At 40.0% G+C, this 21,861-nt stretch overlaps 1 protein-coding gene across 3 annotated transcripts in view; it reads left to right on the plus strand.

The window, feature by feature from the left end:
* The window catches only part of CDKL5 (cyclin dependent kinase like 5), a 226,042-nt gene that overhangs the window by 189,502 nt on the left and 14,679 nt on the right, over window positions 1–21,861 (plus strand). For 2 of the 3 annotated variants that reach the window (XM_050777522.1, XM_050777524.1), the window contains 3 exons: window positions 2,553–2,652; window positions 7,832–7,951; window positions 10,972–11,188. In XM_050777522.1, the coding sequence (XP_050633479.1) occupies window positions 2,553–2,652; window positions 7,832–7,951; window positions 10,972–11,188 (437 nt within the window). Of the gene's footprint in view, window positions 1–2,552; window positions 2,653–6,588; window positions 6,712–7,831; window positions 7,952–10,971; window positions 11,189–21,861 lie in introns of all 3 variants that reach the window. The other variant, XM_050777521.1, reaches the window with a different exon arrangement.

Consider the following 21,861-nt stretch of genomic DNA (forward strand, 5'->3'; position numbering starts at 1 on the left):
CCCTTCTTCTGTGCTGCTCCTTTTTACCCCACTCAGCATGAAGCTGCTGTCTTCCATGTGGAATCACAGGGGCCAGAATGCACAAATGAGGGAAATGACCAACCACACGCTTACCCATAGGGCTCAGTTCCAGCTGTCAATGTATAACTCATTCTCCATTCCTTTATACAGCACAGCTTTTCAAGTGCCTTTGTTCCAGCCAGCCTCTTTCCATCTGTCTCTGAGTCACTCTGTCAGCCTTTTCTCCTTTCCCTTTCTGTGTTAATTCTTTGGGTATGTATGTTTCTGCATAGCTTCTCCCTTGTTTTGTTTTTCCTCTCTGACTTCCTTCTGTCTGTCTTTGGTGATGCAAACACACACTTCACTCCTAGTTTTCATCCACCAGTTCAAGGGTAATTTATTTCTTTTTTTTTATTTTGACCTCTGGGATCTTTCTCTGCTTGGATCTTTCTCTGCTTGGATCTTTGAAAATGTCCCAATCATTCCTCTATCCCCACCTGAGCTGTGGTTTATCCAGTGCCTCTTGAAGAGCCCCTGCAGAGGGTCTTTGGCCCATCTTCCCTGTGTCCTGGGGACCCAACAATGTATCATGCAAACTGCAGACATCGAGCTTTCCTTTTATTACCCTTCCCTTCTCACTTTCATCTTATTCGCTGTTTCATCCTGGATAGATTCTCCTCTTACCATGCAAAATCCTCCTAGGACTTCCTCCTAGGACTGGTGTCTCAAGCCTTCATTTCCTCTTGTGCCAGCATTAATATTCTTACAGTAACACCCATTCACATTCTGAGATCGCAGTCATGATGAATATGTCTTCCTTAAAAATTTACTAGATTGGCAGAAAGCACTTTTACCCTCAACACACCTGTGGTATTTTGTTAGACTTTCATTCTGATTGGTAAAAACTTCTACCCATTAATCTGAATATCCTGTTGTGCTTCTAGGTTGTGTTTTTGCAGATAGTATTGTGGAAGTACATAGCTATTTCATAAACATATAATTCTTTAACCTCTAGAAGTTACAGAATGTTAAAAATAGTATTGCCAGTTCTACTAGATGCTCTCTGAGGCTCTTTTCCCAGAGTCATGCTTTTGTGATTCCAGCAAACGCCACTCTTCTCCAGTGTTCCTTACCAATGGCAAGTGACTGAATGCTGTGTCTTGGAGTTCAGCTTAGGGCAGTCTATCTTTAAGCCCCATGCAAGAGGGTTTCGTCTCCTTAATTGCAAAAGAACTTGTCGCAAGAAACTTAAATTCCCAGGGCCTAGGCCCAGTCTGTCATTGGGATTAGATGTTTTTCCCAACAGTACAACACTGCATTTAAAGACTCTTTTGACTGGTCGCGGTGGCTCACACCTGTAATTCCAGCACTTTGGGAGGCTGAGGTGGACAGATCACTTGAGGTCAGGAGTTCAAGACCAGCCTGGGTAACACGGTGAAACCCTGTTTCTACTGAAAATTAAAAAATTAGCCAGGCCTGGTGGTGCATGCCTATAATTCCAGCTACTTGGGAGGCTGAGGCAGGAGAATCGCTTGAACCCAGTAGGTGGAGGTTGCAGTGAGCCAAAATCGCACCATTGCACTCCAGCCTGGGCAACAGAGCAAGACACTGTCTCAAAAATAAATAAATAAAAATAAAGACTCTTAACTTTTCAGCAGTTAACCGTTTCATCATGTCTGAAGTTTTCTGGCTTTCAAAATTATAAATGTATCATTCTGAATTTTAATATTAGTTATTTTATTCTTTTAACATCTTCCAATTTTATCAAAATACTGGTGGTGTCAGTGGTATCAAGCTTAATGTCAGTATTTTCAGTTAGAAGTTTTTTTGCCCCCCATGAGAGCCTTTTTTTTTTTTTTTTAAAGAAACGTGGTCTTGCTATGTTGCCCAGACTGGTCTAAAACTCCTGACCTCAAGCGATCCTGCTCCAGCCTCCCAAAGTGCTAGGATTACAGGCATGAGCCACTGCACCTATCCCTGCGTTTTTTTCTTAACTATTTTTATTTAGTTTTAATAAGTAGATGAAAGGTTTAATAAGTAGGATATTTCCAGTTTCTGGCAAATTTTTACTTTTATTCAAGATGCTTTTATAGCAGTATTGATCTTTATGTTCAGTATCTTGACAAGTCTCTAATAATAAACGTGTCGAGCTGGTTTTTAAAAGGTAAATAGAAAAATGAAGGTAGGTGTTGAAAATGTTTTGCTCTTTCCCTTGTAGAGTTATAGAAAAGCCATCCTTTAAGCTGTGTACTTTTAATAATCTCAAACTCTGAGGTCTTCAACAGCATGAAAATGGTCTTGCAGCAACAGTTATAGGTCATATAATGCTCAAATTGCTGTTTTGAGTGAGCCTGTGCCAGAGGATAATCACTAACCATGGTTGATTAAATTCAGTTCCTCCTGTGCTTTTTTAGAGGCTCTTTATCCAAGTGTTTGATTCTTCCTGGCTATTTGAACCTAGTGTCATGCATTTTCAGTCTTTCTTGTATTTGTCACACAATGGCAAGAAAATGATTGAAAAATCAATATGATAAAAATGTCTTCTCATTTAGGAAAAGTCCTGAAAATATTAGTCATTCAGAGCAACTCAAGGAAAAAGAGAAGCAAGGATTTTTCAGGTCAATGAAAAAGAAAAAGAAGAAATCTCAAACAGTAAGTAGATGGCCAATTTACATATATATAATAACATGTTTCTGCATTATTCAATGGATACTTTACACTTTGCACTTGGCAATCAAAGTTGATTGTTTTCTTATTGAGACTTGACATTTATCCACTGTATTATGTCTCTTTCTGAAATTCTATACAACTCTCCTCTCAACAGAACCTTTTCGACATTCAACAGAATCTCCAGGAATAGAAGAAATTTAATTTGGATGAGAGAGAACACTTTAAGCCTTTCTCAGTATACTTCTTATCTATGTGGGTTTATATTCACGTAAAAACTTTGAAGACACAGGATTTGTTTCTCTCTGGGGGTTTAAAGATATGCAAAAACTTAGGAAATGGGTTTTGGTTTACTTTTAAATCTTGAAATTTGTAAATAACCATCATTCCTTATTCTCTCCTGGCTGGTTATAGAATTCCTACGTTGACAGGTGTGTTTCAGAGTTGTATAGTCACAAAGATCGTATCTGGGATTTTAGGGCTTGCGTTAGAAGGAAAATATGTTTGCCTTTTGATTGCGCTGTGGGCTGGAATGCACCTTATCTCCTGGGAGCCCTCTGGCTGAACAAAGAGCTGGCTCCATGGGACTGTTCACATCACTTCACTGAACCACCCAAGCAGGGATCCTGCTGGTTTAGGGATGTGAGAACCTTGGGGAAACCCGGCCTGTAGGACAGCAGCAGGAGTAGTTCTTCCCCTAGATGAGGCTGCATCCCCTTTTTCTTTATGACAACTTCAAGGCTAAATAAGGTAGAGTTAGCTGTTTTTATTTATTTATTTATTTATAGAGACAGGGTCTCACTCTGTTGCCCAGGCTGGAGTGCAGTGGCGTGATCTCGGCTCCCTGCAACCTCTACCTCCTGGGCTCAAGTGATCTCCCACCTCAGCCTCCCAAATAACTGAGTGCAAGCCATCACGCCCAGCTAATTTTTTGTATTTCTTATAGAGACAGGGTTTCACCATGTTGCCCAGGCTGGTCTTGAACTCCTGAGCTCAAGCAATCAGCCCACTTAGGCCTCCCAAAGTGCTAGGTGTGAGCCACTGTGCCTGGCCTAGTTAGCCATTTTGAATGGTTTTGGTTCTAGTTTTACTTCATACATAATTTATTCTCTTTTATTTGAAGAGGGAAAAGACATAATCAAAACGGCCTATTCAGATGGATTTCATTGATTTCATCTGTAAGTTTAGTAGATTAGACCCAGTGTTTCTGAGGCCCTTTCTATTACGAAAATTATAGAATTATGACTCAATGGGAAGTTAGATTAGATAGATGTTCATAGCAATGTGTATAAATAACCTGAAGTAAGCATTTTTATCTCACAGATGTTCTAGAAATGTTAGCAAATACCTTCCTATATTATCTTTCTAGAACATTCTTTCACTTGCTTGCTTGTTAAATTTATGTATTCCCTTATAAAATAAATGTGAGTTCATTATAGAAAATTTGAGAAAAAGAAAAAGATCGTTTTAAATCTTAATACCCTACCACAACTAGTATTAGGATTTTGGTATATTTCCCTCTAGCTGTTTAACCTATACATATGCTTGTGGAAACTAGGTGTGGGGTTTGTTTTGTTTTGTTTTGTTTTGTTTTAAGTTCTAAATTAGAGCAATCCTTTTAGTACAATTTTGTATTCTGGCTTTTAACAGTTTATCTATCTATATCTACATGCACAGAATATGTATGTTACTACAAATACTTTATTATCTTGAATCCTAATGGCTGCATAATATTTCTGAAGTATTCATTAAAAAAACTGCCCATATTTTTAACTGAAGCTTACTTTTAAAATGTCAAATCAAAATGCCACTCAGTCAGATACTACTACATTTGTTACTTAGACTGGGTGAACAAATAGACCTGATTTAACCTAGGAATACTTAAAATGTTTAAAGTGTTAATAAAACTTTTATCATTGTCTGTAGAACATGTTTCTCTATAATGAACATTAAAGTTTGGCTACCTCCTGACCACTGTTATTTTTATTTTGTGGTTTTTGTTCTAAACCACAGGTCTCCTGGCATTGTGGGGTGATTAAGTGGTAGGAAGTAGGAAAGATTAAGGAATTGAAGGTGTTTTTGTATATAGATTTAGATTTTGATGTTTGCTGTAGAGCAACATTAAACCTAAAGTCCCTGGCTCACTGTGGCACAAGTGGAGTATACATGTTGACTGACTTTATTATTCAGAATGTAGTTAAATTTTAGATATTTTAGTAGTATAGAGTAAAAAGGAAAATAACCATTCTCTAATATCCTTTCCACTTAAACTTTTTATTAGGCTTTCATAAGTTTCCTTTTTGATATGTAAAGTAACTGCAAAATATCTCTGCATAGGCCATAATGCCTTAATCTTTACTAACCCAAAAGTTGTTTGTACCTCTGCATCTTTTCATTAAATGAAAAATAAAATTTAAGGGCTTTGGGATTTCCAAAGAGCACTCAGTACAGCCTTCCAAACCTCAGAGTCCTAAGCCTGACATTGGGTTAACTCTGACTACTTTGAATGAGCATTTAAACAGTTAATTGTTTTTCACTTTCTAGAACTCAGCAAAAAGAAACTACATAGAATAAGCTTCAAAAGATTTAAGGCATTGTGGCCTTTGCATAAGATTCCAAAAGAATAAAAATCTGATGCCCAGTGTACATAGAGACTCATGACATGTTAAAGCTGAGGTGGATCCTAAATCTAGTTGAATTTTTTTATTCACTAGTATAGGAACTGAGCCCAAGCAAGTCATGGGCTTGCTTCGAAGCCCAAAAATCATGTAATCAATTGGGAGAACCAGAACTGGGTTCTCCTAAATACCAAGTCCAGGCTCAGTTTATACCGTGGACCTGCCTCTGTGGAGAGTCTCTAGGAGCTCTCCTCTGGCCTCTTTAGCGATGCAAGTTAAACTCTTCCTCAGGGTTCCTGTCATTGGAACAAGAAAATTTATGGGATGTTTTACTCAAATCTCTTTTTACAGATACCCTTAAAAGATTACCTAAATACCTGAATACCTTCATGTACATTCTAATTCTCTGATAATTGAGATATCCAAATCAGGGAAAAGTGTTGCCCAAAAAAAAAAAAAAAAAAAAAAAAATCTGTATTGTAAAGGTGCCTGCTTCGACTCAAGCAAATCTGGAAGCTCCCTTGGGAAATCTGGCTTCGGTTACATATCTAGAGTTACATAAGTCCTCAGAGCATATGGTGACTTTGCCAACTTGGTAATTGTATCCTAGTTAGTTAGTATCTCAACTTGTGATGATGCTTCCAATTAAATATTGAAATTTCTGTTTCTTCCCTTTGAAAACCAGTATTCTGAATTGTGCTAAATGTTTTCCATTGGGTAAATATTTCTAGCAGTACAGAATAAGTCCTCTTATTCAACATTAGTATCCCACCACAGTGATCAATACCTCTTCCTAGTGATGTTTTCAGGCTTAAAAGTTGACCAAATTTGAAAGGGTTTCCAGTATGTTGGGATTTTTTTTCTTCTAATAGGCAAATTAAATGGTAGATTTTTTACTTGCTGAAGTCCTCTCTAGCAATTAGGAGAAGATTGAAGTTTATCAGTAGCTCTTTAACACAATTCTTTGTAACAATATTTCTGATAGTAAAAATTATTTAATGTGTAATAAGCTTAATGTGAGTAGGTGTGTCTAGGTCTCTCGGCATTCCTACTAGAGGTATTGATCATGATCTCACATTATATACTTGGAAGAAGTTTGTGCTTGTCTTGAATTTGCATTATTGACATCTTCACGTCCAGGTGAGAATTGGCACAGAACCTCTATAGATGCACAGCACCGAGATTCTTTCAGTGACTGTTAATATTTAGCAATTTGAGGGCTTCCAAGGGCTAGTAGTTTCAATAAGCACTTTTTTTTTTTTTTTTTTTTTTGCAATTAGTTTATTTGTATCTTATATTGCAGACAGATTCCACCAACGGGGAGAATCCAAGCATCAAGAAATCCCTCTTTCCTCTTTTTAATTCAAAGAATCATTTAAAGCATAGTTCTTCTTTGAAAAAGCTTCCTGTAGTCACTCCACCCATGGTACCCGTTTTTATGTATGGTAGCCCTGAAAACTGCTCCAGTAAACTTGTTTTACTGATGACAACAGCATGTCTTATTTTCATGAGGTCATATTCTCTTTATGCTAGTTAAGTACGTGAGCCAGTTCCATAAATTCACTGGGATATAAATTCATTGCCATTCTTCTGAATCAGTTAAGAAAGTTGAAGCACAAAGTCTGTTAAGCAGACAAACTAGTGAAAGGCTAGTTTGTCTTGTCTGTTTAGCCAATTATGGGCAGATAACATTTATAAAAGCCTGTATTTTATGTAAGGAATTCTATTAACATTTACAGTTAACAGATGTCTTTGCATTTGACTCACAGAGTTTGTTAACACTTGATTGGCAATTTGTCTTTTTGAAGCCAAGTTGAATTGACCAAATTGAATGAGCTAACAGGCTCCATGAAAAAACAGCTTGTATCCTTGTCTGGCTTGAGCTTTTGCTGGTCAGTTTAAAACCAGGGCTTTTGCTTGGCATTTGACATTACTCTTCTGTGTTCACCAAAGCTGGTGAATAGACCAGTTGCATTCATCTGGAATTTGTGGCACAGATTTCCAGCATTTCTCTAGTACATAATGATAGATCCAGATATATCAGACAATGATTTGGGAATATGACCTAAACCATACTTTCTCACTTTGCTATCCTTGAAAGCCTACCAGACTTCTTTGGCACTACCAAATACAATGTTTGGATCATTTTCCCAGCAGGAAAAAATTTGTTTTATTGAACTGGTTCATAACCTAACTGCACTATGGAATGAGGATACGACAGCAATTCCTGGTATAGCCCAATTTAACTGCTCTCTCTTACAGCGACTAAAACTAACAGCATGGGAATGCTTTAAGGGTTGAGGTTTAACAAAGCTGCATGACGTCTGCCAATTTTTCCTAATGCAGGGAAAATTATTAAGAGGGCAGAAGAATTTAGCATCACTTGCATTGTGAACATTGGGAGAGATTGGGGTTCTTTTTTTACTGGATCATTTGAGTTTTGGTTTGGTTTGCTTTTTAGTTTGGTTCTCTTATTGGGTGTGGTTGCATATCTTAATTAGGCTTATTAGTGTGCTTATTGAATGCTTGTCCGTATTTTGCTCTAGGTACCCAATTCCGACAGCCCTGATCTTCTAACGTTGCAGAAATCCATTCATTCTGCTAGCACTCCAAGCAGCAGACCAAAGGAGTGGCGCCCCGAGAAGATCTCAGATCTACAGACCCAAGTGAGTGGATCCTGCACCATTCCTAGACTCTCCAACTCTGCAGTAACTGTCCTGAGGAGCTGGGAGGGCGTGGTAGAGAAAACTTAGCTTCTCAGTGTTACAGTAAGGCTGAGCACCTCCTCAAAATAGACCCTCAGTTATACCCAGATGCATCTTGTGAGCCAGGATGAATCTTGCTTCAGTGACCCATGTTCTACTGGGAAAGATGCAAGCTTCCGTTAGCCTTCACCTACCTGGAGGCAATTGAAGATGTAGTCCCAGCCCACAAATACAGCCCAGGAAAGAGCTGAGCTGTGTTAAAGAACCATAATTCATGGTAAAAAATGAGGCATGCCATAACATTTCAGGCAGGATGAACAGAGATGGTAGGAAGATTAAGGTTTCATTAAAAGTAATAGCATACAAATTGAAAGACAGGTATGATAAGTTTTCTTGAAAGAATATTTCAATTCCTGAAATCCATACCATTTTTTACAGGAAACAGGCAAACAGTTGCATTAGGAACTACATATTAGACTGTATTACGTAGTCACATTTATCTTCCATAATGGAGGAATAAGCAGAAACTGAATCAGTAAATTTTTCAGGTATCTGAGGTTTATTTCCTTTAAACAACTATTTTGGTTGGAAGTTTTGTAATGTATCTTTTCAGTATCCCATAATGAACATTTTGGTTTTTGATATTGAATATTTTATGAATCCTTTATTCTTCTGTACTATAATTTTTGACAACCCTCCAGAGCTTTTGAGGCCATAGGATTACTTGTATCTGTGATTTCTTGTGTCACAGATTTCTGTGATTGGGAGAGCAGACTACTTTTTTTTTTTTTTTTTTTTTTTTCCTGAGACAGGGCCTCACTCCCATTGCCCAGGCTGGAGTGCAATGGCACAAACTCGGTTCACTGCATCCTTGACCTCCCTGTGCTCAGGCAATCCTCCCACCTCAGCCTCCCAAGTAGCTGGAACTACAGGTGTGCGCCACCACACCTGGCTAATTTTTTGTATTTTTAGTAGAGACAGGGTTTTGCCATGTTGCCCAGGCTGGTCTCGAACTCCCGGACTCAAGTGATCCACCTGCCTCTGCCTCCCAAAGTGCTGGGATTACAGGGATGAGCCACCATGACCAGCCTCTGTTTACTCTTTTTAACTGTAAGCTGTTGCATAGAACTGCTGACAGAAGTTCCCCATATTCCCATTGTATTTGCCCCAGCTATTTATATTTTCTGCTTCTAACATAATATAAGCTGGGGGTGGTGGAAGCATAGAGAACCAGATATCCAAGTTTATTGGATATGTATCCAAACTAAAGAGACAAGCCTGTGAGTGAGGGCCTGCTTCTCTATTCCCAATTTCAAAACAAAACAAAAAGAATAGCTTTAGAACTTTCTTTGTGAAACCATTTCTTTTGCCAAGAAGCTCTTCTCTCTTCTCTCTTTCTTTCTGGCAAGGTCTTACTCGATCACTCAGGCTGGAGTGCAGTGGCAAGATTATGGCTCACTGCAGCCTTGACCTCCTGGACTCAAGCCATTCTCCCACCTCAGCCTCCAGAGTAACTGGAACTACAGGCACATGCCACCATACATGGCTAGTTTTTTAATTTTTTTATAGAGATGGGGTCTCGCCTTGTTGCCTAGGCTAGAAGCTCTTTTCAAATAACTTTATAGCTCTTGCTGAATGCAGATTATTGTAATTGCTTGATAGTTACATGTGGTCAAGGCTGTAAAAATCACCAGGAGTCTCATCATGTTATACCAATTTAATTATTTTTAAAAAGCCACTTTTGAGCACTTAGAGTGTACAGTGTACTATGCTACCTCCTGTAGGGAGCACAAAGCTTTCTTGGGAAGACTTTGGAATGATGATGGAGAATACTTTCCCCTGAAACAATATCTACTTGAGTCAATTCTGAAGCCATTTACCTTGGGTTTCTGTGCCTAGTTCCTTCAAATCTTGTAATGTTCCTTGAGTTCATCAACATTTTATTCAAACTTTGCTGAGCCCTTAAATGCATGTCCCTTATACCATGACACTTACAGCAAAGGTACTCTGAGAATTGGCCTCAGAGGGGCCCCAAGGCTAGGGTTGTAGCCTAAGTGGCCAAGTCCAGCAGTTGTGACTGGCTGTGAATTTCCAAGTGCTTTCCATGTCTCTTCTGAGATCAAGGAAGAGGAGATTGAGCCATCATCTTTCATCGTTCAGGAGCATGAGGCTCAGGAGTTGTCCAGTGAGGAGACTGCTCTGAGGCTGCTCCCCTCTGCCCTGAAGTCAGTCTCCCTCCTTGATGCAGCACCTGGGGGTGTCCAGCTGCACAGTAGACAGACAGGCAGGGCGGACCACTGTGAGCCCATGTTAGGAATTGAAGGCCTCCTGTGAATAAATTATTTAGATAGTTCTGTTGGGGTTTTGCATATTTCTTTGTGCTTTGCATTTTCAATGCCCAAATGTTACCCTCCCCCTCTCAAAAAAAAAAAGTAAAGCGAGGGAACATTTGAATTTTGTAATTTCGAGAGAGGGAAATCGGGGAGATGAGAACAAAAAGGGCTATACGACTTGTAGTTGAGTACATTGCTAACTAAAACATTCCATATTTTCAGCTTCTCTTGCTACTAGATACGGCTGTGTACTTAAGTTCTAGCTGGTGAAATATAAGTGGAAGCATTGTGTGGAGCCTTTGGGAAGTCTTCTCAAAACAGAGAAACGTACACCTTTTGCTCTTTCTCCTTCCTGCTGGTTGAAGCATGAGATCCCCTGGTTAGAGATAGGATGCAACCAGGTAGATGAGCCTGGGCCTTTGATTGGCTGCCATACCAGCTCTATGATTTCTAGGCTTTTCCATTAAAGAATAATACAATCTTGTTTGAAGAAAACCCAAAGAACAGATCTGGCTGGACCAGCTCCTCCTTGCACATGCTTGCCCTTCCTGGCCACGCCCAGTCACCTCAGGTCTAAGCCTCCTTCCCTCCCCAGACTTATGGTCACTCTAACTTGAATCCCGTGTGCATTCTCATCCTTTCTTTCAGAGCCAGCCATTAAAATCACTGCGCAAGTTGTTACATCTCTCTTCGGCCTCGAATCACCCGGCTTCTTCAGACCCCCGCTTCCAGCCCTTAACAGCTCAACAAACCAAAAATTCCTTCTCAGAAATTCGGATTCACCCCCTGAGCCAGGCCTCTGGCGGGAGCAGCAACATCCGGCAGGAGCCCGCACCGAAGGGCAGGCCAGCCCTCCAGCTGCCAGGTCAGATGGATCCTGGTTGGCACGTGTCCTCTGTGACCAGGAGTGCCACAGAGGGCCCTTCCTACTCTGAACAGCTGGGTGCCAAGAGTGGGCCAAATGGGCACCCCTATAACAGAACAAATCGCTCACGAATGCCAAATCTGAATGATTTAAAAGAGACAGCCTTGTAATTTGTGCTGGTAGGGGGAAGGGGTGGGCAGACAAGCCAGTGGGGGAGGGGTGGGGAAGGGTGGGCTGGGCTTGGGGCATGGGCCGGGCCAAGTGGTGAGCCAGTATTTTCAGCTTTATGAAGGTGTGTGCAATATTGCATGTGTTGGGGCCGTCGAGCTCCTCGCGGCCACAAATGCTAGTCAGGGATCTTAGAGCCACAGGAGTTCCTTAGGAATCGCCACTCCCCACAGGTCTTGTGTGAGAATAGATAGAGTGTGCCATTGAGGAAGAAGAAATTCTTGGCAGTTTCTCCCCCTTACATTCCAGCTTTAGTGCAATCTCTGTTGAACTTGGGAACGCCAGTATGTGTCCTGGCACTGCAAGGGATAGGAAAATCATGTTGACCGATGCCCTTACTACGTATTTTTTTCTGCCTAGACTAAATGTGGGGTTTATTGTAATCCAAGAGTATCCCTTTGAAGGGTTAGCAGATGAACTGTATGTCTTAAATTGTTTTCTAAACTTCCATATTTGATAGGATTTGTAACATTTATTTATAATTAATATTGTACTGTTATAATCATATCTTTTATGTTATAATGTAAAGTTATTTTGAGCTGTTTGAAACATTGTGAAGCAGTGGGACAGCTACAGTAGTTTCTATAAAAACTAAACAGTAACATTTATATATTGCATCAGGAGTATTTTATTCTATATATAAATATATATATGGTAAATATCTGTTTTATAAATATATTCATTTAAAGAAAGTATCGTTATGACACTATCTGCCATATTTTTATACATTTGTGATATGAAGTGAGTATTATACTTCTAATAAAGGGAGTTGAATTGTGGCTACACGTGACTGTAACAGTATGAACCTTGCTCAACTTTTAGGCCCCAGCAGTAGCCTCTAGACATCCTTGGTAGCAGACGAGATGCAGCATCTCTTTCCAAACCTGCAGGGGAAGAAAGTCAGATAGGCCAGTGAGAATTCAGCAGGCCTGGTTTCCGTCCTCACACACTTGGCTCCTGTTTGTGTCCAGGGACGTTACTTGCACACAGGGGAGAATAGATTGAGGCATTACTCGTGGGTCTTTGTAGAGAGAATGTGCTCTTCCACTTAGCATTAGTGTAGAGCGTAGACCAAAGATTTGCCAGTGAACATTCCTTGTTGTGAGATCATAAGAGGTACCTGTCTGCAGATCTTGCAAACCAGCTCTATGCTCCTCAATATTGTCCACTGTCCCGGAGACTCTTGGCTGATGGGGTGTGAGATATATGTGTGGCATTTATATTTCTGAATGCCTTTTTTGCTCTTGCTTTCTCCAATACCATATTTAAAAGGCTCCTGGAGCAATTCCAGATAGAGAAAAAATTACTCTATCCATTTTTTTCTTCCTGGGGCTGTCCACTTATGACAAGATTTTCATGCACACCTGTTACACATACAACCCCTATCAGAACAGGACCTATTTCCCCCTCATCTGATCTCTTTCAGCTCCCAAGTTACTCCCAAGTATCATCAAACCCTTTGGCCATCAAGTGTTACCCTCCCATGCCTCTGGGTCATCCTTGAGGGAAGTCACCTCAGCACTGTCATCTATCAGTAGTAGTGGATTTTTGGAAGTAGTCTCTTAGCAATAATACTTTTAAAGGTCCCTCCCACCCCTCAAAGAGATAACTTCTCAGTATTTATTACTTGTCCTCAAATTCTGAGTGTCAGCCCCTGAATCAAGTCAGCTATAATCGAAATGTGCTGTTACTGTTAACCCTCCCCCAAGATTTTGAGGATCATAGCTCTGATGATTATGAAGATTATAAAGACTAAAGTCCTAGTTTCCCTGAAGCTTAAATTGTGCACATATTGCATTTTTATATAAATACTATAATGTGTATTGATTATATAGATAGGTTATTTTAAGGTGCTTTTTATTTAATTTTAATAAATGTAATAGGCACTAAAATGAAACTCGACTGGGTACTATTATTGAAACAATTTGACTCAAATCAATAGTTTTGCATGCTCTTTAGTTCTTTTTCTGTCTTACTTCTTTCACCAGTTCAGTACTGTTTGGGTAGCTCTGAATTCTGGCTTTTCCCAGGCAGCTGCTTGATGATACAAGTGAGGTGGACCATCAGCAGTTTGCCTGGACACTAATGACTCTAAAAGGGTGTGTATTTAACTCTTCTTTTTCATACTAGATCTCTACCTTGTATTCCCCCCTTGCAAACCAGAAACTACACTTTTTTTCTCTGGAAAGACTTCTCACTGTGCTATGCGCTTAGGAACTGCACGGTCCCGTTGCCATGCTGTGGCATTCGAGGCTTGTTGTCACCTAGGGGCTGGTTTCCCATGTTGTCATCCTTGTTAACACTGGGATCTCAGATGTTTGCAGAACATTTCTATTCATGATGGTTCTTCAAAGAAGGGCTAGAATATTTGCCTTCTACCTAGAGCAAAGTAAACCTAATTGCTGAAGAGTCAATACGTACTTTTTGTACATTCTCAGATTTGAGCCAGAAAATACCTACAGATATCTACATATGTTTTCAACCAGTGTTTTCGAGGTAGCTCTTTAATCTTCTTCTCAGCTTTTGTCTGTTCTGACTTTTCATCCAATAAGCTGTAAGTGAACTATAATCTGCATTTCTAGCATGCAATTCTCTTCCTGCTCACGAAGGGGGGATGATAAAGTTTTCTCTCAGACCTAATGGGCCCTCTCTTAGCTTTTAACTGTTGTTTTCCCCTCTTGATGAAGAATTATTGACATCACAAAGATTGCCATCTATGATAGAAAGGACTTGATTTAAAGTCAGAAAAATTTGCCTTTTCTTTAGGAAGGGGAATTCATGACATCCATGTCCTATTATCGGCCCTAACTTCCTAAAGAAGAAAAAGGGTGAATGAAAGCTTATGTTACTTTTATGAAAGTATCACTGATCTCCTTTGGAAAAGAAACTCTGCTTCACTGTTTTTCTACCTTTATTTCTCTGCTGTCCTTGTTTTTCCTCTCTAAAGTTCTAAATACACTTTAACTGAACCTTGTTTGGTCTTGCTCTAAAATTTAGCCTCTCTCTAGAGCCCAAGACCAAAAGGGAGTGCTTTATGCTGAGGGGCTCAAGTGAGCTGACTCTACAGCTGTGGTTCTCAACTAGGGGCAGTTCTCAACTAGGGGCAGATTTGCCCCATGGGCACATTTGGCAATGTCTGGGGACATTTGGTTGTCACAGCTGAGGGTGATGGTGTGCTACTGGCATCAAGTGGGTAGAGGCCAGGGATGCTGCTAAACACCCTGCCATGCACAGGACAGCCCCCCAAACAAACAGTGCTCCAGCCCCAAGCACCACTGCTGCCAAGGTTGAGAAACCCTGCCCTACACCATCCCAAGCCCACCAGTCTGCAGAGCTTGGCTCTGGCCTTGTTCTGTCCAGGCTATAGTACTGCAGGTGTGAATTCTTCAACATCACATTCTCTTAAGAGTCTTCGACCACTATTCCTGAATCCTTGGAATCCTATTGTTCATTTCCATTGTCTTGGGCCTGCTAAAAGGTGCATACTTTGGAAGGAGACCAGAGTTACTTTATAGGTGTTGGAGAACTTAAATTCTAGGTTAGCATCCTTAGAAAATCTTTCATAGAGCCATGAGGCTTATATTTAGAAGCAAGCAACAGCCTGGCAGATTGGCATGATTTTTACCAACTGCTCGAAGGCATCCATGGCTTTTAGCTGTGTCTCCCGAAAGAAAATGTCTTTGTTTTTTATTCAAGTCATTTAATAGCTCTTTACAAATATTAGCATATGGCAGACCAATTAGAAGCAAAAAAGTCCGTATTGGTGGTTGTGATGTGGCTGTTATATAGAAGTATTTGTGCTGTATGCTTTGGTTAAATCTGTTTTAAAACATGCTTTAAGATTCACCTTACGCAGTTGTACTTTAATTCTAAACTCAGAGCTATGCTGTCGGTCTCTAGTCACACCGTGTATTATAAAGTATGTTGTGGTTGTAGAGTTAGCCAGTTTAGCATGTTCCTAATCTGAGAATTAGTGGACTATACTAGGAAATGCTATCCCATTGTCCCTTTCCAGCCCCTCTTAGTTAAGATCATAGTATCCTCACTTCTTAAACTAGTCTTTAGAGTAAATAAGGAAAAAAGCCATTTATTTTCTTCTAGCCATGTATTATTGAGAATGACTCATAGTGTACAACTTTTTTTCAAAGGCCAGAGGATTACTTTTCAAGTGTGTAGAAAGATCTATTTCTGTTCACCTAGGAGCTGGTGGTGACTGAACTCTTTCAGCAAGGGCAGTGGCTCAGTGTGATGCAGTGCTGGAGCTCAGCTGGGACTCAGTAAATCTGCACATTCTCTGCTGGTCAGAACATGTTTCCTGGATAGCATTGTTTTTCTATCTAGAAGTTCGTTACCTCCTGCATGGTAGTGGGATATTGAGCTCTCTGTGGGTTCTAAGATCCACAGACTCATACTTTTGTGAACTTTGGAATGTGGTAGGGTACATTGAACCAAGTCAGAAAATAGTGAAATATTTCCTTGCCTCCTTCAGTTCATCACTAAGAAAGTGTGCAGGCAGAGAAAACTTACTTATGGTTTAAGAAACCACAATTCTGATTTTTTTGAAAGGGGACATAGAAAAGACAGTACAAAGGTTGTAAGTGTCCTGTTGCTAATTCCCGGGGCCAGAATCTCACAAGAAGGTCCTCTCAGAGACTTAAAAGCCTAGCTTACAAAAATAACCAGAAACACAACTTGTAAGCAGTTATGATTTCTTCCTTTTGCTTCTTGACCAGCTGAGATACAGAATATCTTGAGGTCTGGTTCAGCTGATGAAAAATTCTGTCTCAGAAATGATGAGTAAGAAATCATGCAAGAAAATGAAGTCCCTCATCTATCTGCATACATGCGACATGGGAGAAGTGGAGTGGCTAGGAAACTCTGGGCCTGCTGCCCCTTCGATTCTTTTTCTTTGTGAATTGAATGTACTATACAAATGGTAGGCTTTCGTGTGAGCCAGTTACTATATGAATCTTCATTTCCCACAGTGGTTTGTTCATTCATCAGCGTTAGGCTTGGTCCTGGCTCCACCTTTCTCCTCTCCGGGCACTGACCCCACCCTTCCATGTATTTACTGTAGGCTATTAAATATGATTATGACCCGCCTTGCATTTTCATTCATCAACTGTTTACTCCCAAATTTAAGGGAAGTTTGTCTCATTTTGCCGGAAAAAAATTGTAATAGTTGGCACGCTGGATTTGTAGGGCCAGCAAAATTGCGGCAGTGAAACTAGTTTCACTTCTAAAGCCCTTCATTTCTCACAAGGTTAAGGTCTCGAAACCCCATTTGATCCTTGGGCCCTATTTCGATCCTCCTTTGGAATCTGAAAATCGGTCTCCATGTTGTATGCAGATTAGAAGTTGCCTTGTTCGTTACTCTTCCAACACAGAGTATCAGGGAGAAAGAGGCCTTATCTGTTCCTCCATCCCCCCTGTTTTGACAGACTGCTAAGAATTCCTCAGGACTTCCTTTGGTTGGGAATTTTACTTTCCCAAAAGTCTGATCTGATTTCTTTCAGGGGCAGACAAGCTTGTCCTAGTGCTCTGCTTCAGGTCTAATCAGAAGAAACCCAGGAATAGAAAAGGTAGATGCCTTGACTTTTGTCCCTGTTGTGGGGACTAAAGTGTTTATTGCCAGAATTGTCAAAAGCTCCAGTTTAAACTCTGTAGAGTTTCACGGAAAAACAAAACAAAACAAAGCAAACAAGATGCTTATTGTCCCAGAGAATGTGTAAGTTCTCCAGCACGGCTTAGGTTTTCCAAAATGGAAAGCAAAGCTTGCAGAGAACCTGTTTTCTCTAGAGACACACAACTGATTCTGGCCCTCAGTCTGTTTCCCTCTCCTTGTTTACTCTTTGGTCACTGATTGAGTTAGGCTAGAGGGGTAATACGGTGATTAAAAGAAGTAAATTCTCACTGTAAACTTGGATTGATTAACAGAAATGATTAAACCAAACAAAATCATTGCCCCAAATTTCTATCTCCAAGAATTGCTTTGTGCCATTTTGAATTCAGGTAGTTATTCTGTATATACTTAGCTAACTATTCAGAGCTTCTTCAATCTCTAGTAAGCTTGAAGGTGGTGTCTGGGAAGACACAGGGCAGGGTGACATTGAGACCCTGTTCATTCTTAGAAACAAAAATAGGGATAAGCCAGAATGATGTGACATCTAGTATGTGGTAGATGAAGAATCAGTGGAAATTCTTAATTGCACAGACTTTATAATCCATTATATAAAGTGTAATTCCATACTTTCTACTGTGGCAAGGGTGTGACGTGATTGTTAATCTTTTTAATTTTTGAATCCAAACTGAATTTAAAGTGTTGAATACTTAAATCCTCACAAGTGAATTATGAACCATTTGTAAAGTGTTTCTATAACTCTTTGTATCATGTGTTGGTACATCTTATCAAGTTTTTTCTGGCATGTAATTCCATTCTAAACTTATGTAAAATTTCTATTGTTGCTGTAAATATTACACAAATACCTACTCCGTGATAACCTTCATTATCAGCATGAAATGGTTCATTTTTACTGAGCACAATGTATTTTTGAATGGATCTTCCCAAATGTCTTTAATAAAATGCAGATTTTGCACTGACTGATGTGACTGCCAGGCCGTCCCAATCTTGAGCACTGTGGTCCTTGTGTTTGAACTGGGAACAGCTCCATTTTAGTTCCTTCTTGGGAAGAAAGAATGCATTCGAATTCAAATAAAGGATGATGGGCCTTTGAGGTTGTAATCAGTTTAAGAGAAATTAATGTAAAACTAGGCAAATCCTGTAACTTAATGATGTTGATCTTTGTTTTCCTATTTATAAAGCTTTTTTCCCCTTATGGCATTTTGAAAACTTTGGTTTATTTTATACTTGAGTGTTGTCACCTTTGCACGTCGCTAGACACTCACGTGGTAGTTTGAGGAGGATGGGAAGAGAGGCCAATCTTGTGCTAAGTGCTATGGAGAAAGCAAAGATGGACAGCTTAATAAGGGTTTTTTCATTCTAGAGGAGAGGTGAGCAAGCTTTTTCTGTAAAGGGCCAGATGGTAAATATTGGGGGCTCTGTGGCCCTTCAGTTCCCTGTCACCTTTGTAGTGCAGAAGCTGCATGGATGATACGTAAATCAGAAAGTTGTGGCTGTGGTCCCATAAAACTTTACTTATAGAAACAGGCCATAGTTTACTAACCCCTGTTTTAGGCCCTCAGTTTCATCATTTAGGGTAAGACCAACCGAGTACATGTTCAATCAGGAGGGAAAGAATTTAGCTTTTGTGGTAACTTACATATAAAACATTCTCCAGCTTTCTTTGTCTTTCTAAACAAAGGGTAGGAGCTGAAAGTCAGTGCTTTCCATTCTTAAAAGTACTGTGTCAACCAGTTCTTCACTCTGTCTCTTTAAGTGACATGGAAACTTGTGGCCTGTGCTTTCAACTATAATCTTACCACGACTGAATCAAAGTATTTGGTGCTTATACTTTTTAATGTTCATAGCACTTACTATGGCCAGGCACAATGCCCAAGTGTTTTGCTTTTTTATTATTATTATTATTTTCACAACAACCCAGTGAAACAGGTACTATTATTATCCCCTTTTCGCAAATGAGGAAACAGATTTTCATACTTGGCATTAACCTGCCCAAGGTCACCCAGTTTGGAAGTGGCAGGGCCAGGATTTGACGCCGAATATGTTCATTGTAAAGCCCATGTACCCTTAAAAGTCACTGCACCTCCATGTATGGAAACTGACATGGAGTGGAATGGTGGTCACAATCAGAGTTGTTTCTCTTTAGTAATTCAGGTTTATTCAAGTAACTCCAAGGTTCAGATTTTTAAAAACAGTTTCCAACACAGAGTATATTAAAAACTTTGTCTAAAGTTTACTCTAGGTGCAGAAATAAAGACAACTTAGTTGAGTGAAGGAAAGGGTAACAGACTTAGAAATGGCTATCTACACTTATGGAATAAGTGTACTAATTAGAGCAGGTAACAAGTCCCCACAATGTGTAACATATTCTTCTCTAAAAGCTCGCAACAATTTATGTGCCACCTTCCATCCGCTTTCCCAGCAGATGGTAATTGATGTGATTTGAGACTAGAACACTTCATTGAAACAAGTCGCTGGAGGTCCTCTGGGGATGCGGCTTAAAAGTCCAGGATCAGGCCAGGCGCAGCGGCTCACGCCTGTAATCCCAGCACTGTGGGAGGCTGAGACGGGCAGATCACCTGAAGTCAGGAATTCGAGACCAGCCTGGCCAACATGGAGAAACCCCGTCTGTACCAAAAATACAAAAATTAGGGCCGGGCGGTGGCTCACGCCTGTAATCCCAGCACTGTGGGAGGCTGAGACGGGCAGATCACCTCAAGTCAGGAGTTCGAGACCAGCCTGGCCAACATGATGGAACCCCATCTCTACTAAAAATACAAAAAATGGGTGTGGTGGTACGTGCCTGTAATCCCAGCTGCTTGGGAGGCTGAGGCAGGAGAATCACTTGAACCCAAAAGGTGGAGGTTGCAGTGAGCTGAGATCACGCCACTGCAGTCCAGCCTGGCAACGGAGCGAGACTCCGTCTCAAAAAAAAAATACAAAAAAAAAAAAGAAAAATTAGCCAGGCATGGTGGTGCATGCCTATAATCCCAGCCACTTGGGAGGCTGAGGCAGGAGAATCACTTGAACCCAAAAGGCAGAGGTTGCAATGAGCCAAGATCGCACCACTGCACTCCAGCCTGGACGACATAGCGAGATGCCATTTCATAAATAAATAAATAAATAAATAAATAAATAAATAAATAAATCCCCAGGATATAGAGTCCGCTTGCCTGGGTGGAGTCTTGGCTCCATCTCCTACATCTCATGTGACTTGAAGCAAGGCACTTCACTATGCCTCAGTTTCCTTATTTTTAAATGGAGGTAATCATAGTACCTACCTCAGTGTTGTGAAGATTTAATGAGATAATAACCTGCAGAGCACTTGACAGAGTCTCAAGAAATATGAGCTCTTATAACATTATTGCTATTATAAAACATTGCTATTGCTTCTGCCCCAATTGGCAGTTTCAGAAAATTGAGAAGGAATATCACTGAATCTTTAATGCCAGTTACACAGAGCTCAGTAGGTGTCCGCAAAGCCCTTTAGATGCACGTAGCCTATTTGATCTTCATATCAGCCCTGTAAGGTTGGGCTTAAGAATGACCCATCATGGAACTACTCTTGGGACCACAGGGGAAGTGACAGTCCTTGTAAGCTGTTTGTCAGTGGGCCTTAGCAACCAAGCCCCAAGTGGACAGAAAGACAGGGTTCTGTGAGCATCCATTCCAAGGGTCACTTTAGGAGTTCAATCTTCTGGGCTCTGAGAATGGATTCATAGCAGTACCTCTATCTGGGAAATACCTTTGCTTTGTCCAAGTAACCTCCTCCCACACAGAGTACCCGAATCAACTCAGATTTTTTTTTCTTAATATTGGCAACACTTAATGCTACTTCTTTGTTCGTAACATTTCATTTAATTATTTAAAAATCTGCAAATGTTGTGTATATTTTACCGCAATTTTTAAACAATCTCCAGTGTAGACTGCGCTCTAGCATTTCTAAAAATAAAAGTAAATATGTTAAAATAAGGTAAGAGTGAGTTTTTCCTACATTATGTTTAATTTTTAATTGAAAGTTTCCCCCACAAAAGAAATGATACTGCAAGCATAGTTTGTGTGTTTGACAGCAAGATTCTATTAGGCTTCAGATCTCCCTCAATAAAAGTTTTAATTTTTATACATTCTGTCATATGAATTGAATGAAGTAAATAATATGCTGTTGTAAGCCAATTACCTGCAGATAAATGTCCTATGAATCATATATCTTACTGTGTATTAAATTCTGAAGTTTTGAGCAGTTTTCAATGTGAAATCCCAGCTGGCTTCTTTGCAATGATGGACAAGTTAGTTATAATTCATATGGAAATTCAAAGACCCCAGAATAGCCAAAACAATCCTGAAGAGCGAAGTTGGAGGACTCATATGCCCCAATTTCCAAACTTACTACAAAGCTACAATAATGAAGAAAATGAGATAATAGAATTTGGGTTCCAGAAATAAACCCTCTCACATTCATGGTCAATTGTTTTTTGACAAGGGTGCCAAAATTATTCAATGGGGGAAAGAACAGTCTTTTCAGCAAACTGGTGGGACAACTGGATATCCACATGCAAAAGAATGAAGTTGGACTCCTATTTCACACCATATACAAAAATTAACTCAAAATGGATCAAAGATCTAACTGTAAGAGGTAGAACTATAAAACTCTTAGAAGAAAACATAGGGGTAAATATTCCTGACCTTGGATTTGGCAGTGGTTTCTCAGACATGACACCAAAAGCACAAGCAAAGAGAAAAAGAAATTGGACTTCATCAAATGTTTAAAATTTTGTGCTTCAGAGGACTCTATCAAGAGAGTTAA

Source organism: Macaca thibetana, chromosome X, assembly GCF_024542745.1.
Source record: "Macaca thibetana thibetana isolate TM-01 chromosome X, ASM2454274v1, whole genome shotgun sequence".
Classification (NCBI taxonomy): domain Eukaryota; kingdom Metazoa; phylum Chordata; class Mammalia; order Primates; family Cercopithecidae; genus Macaca; species Macaca thibetana.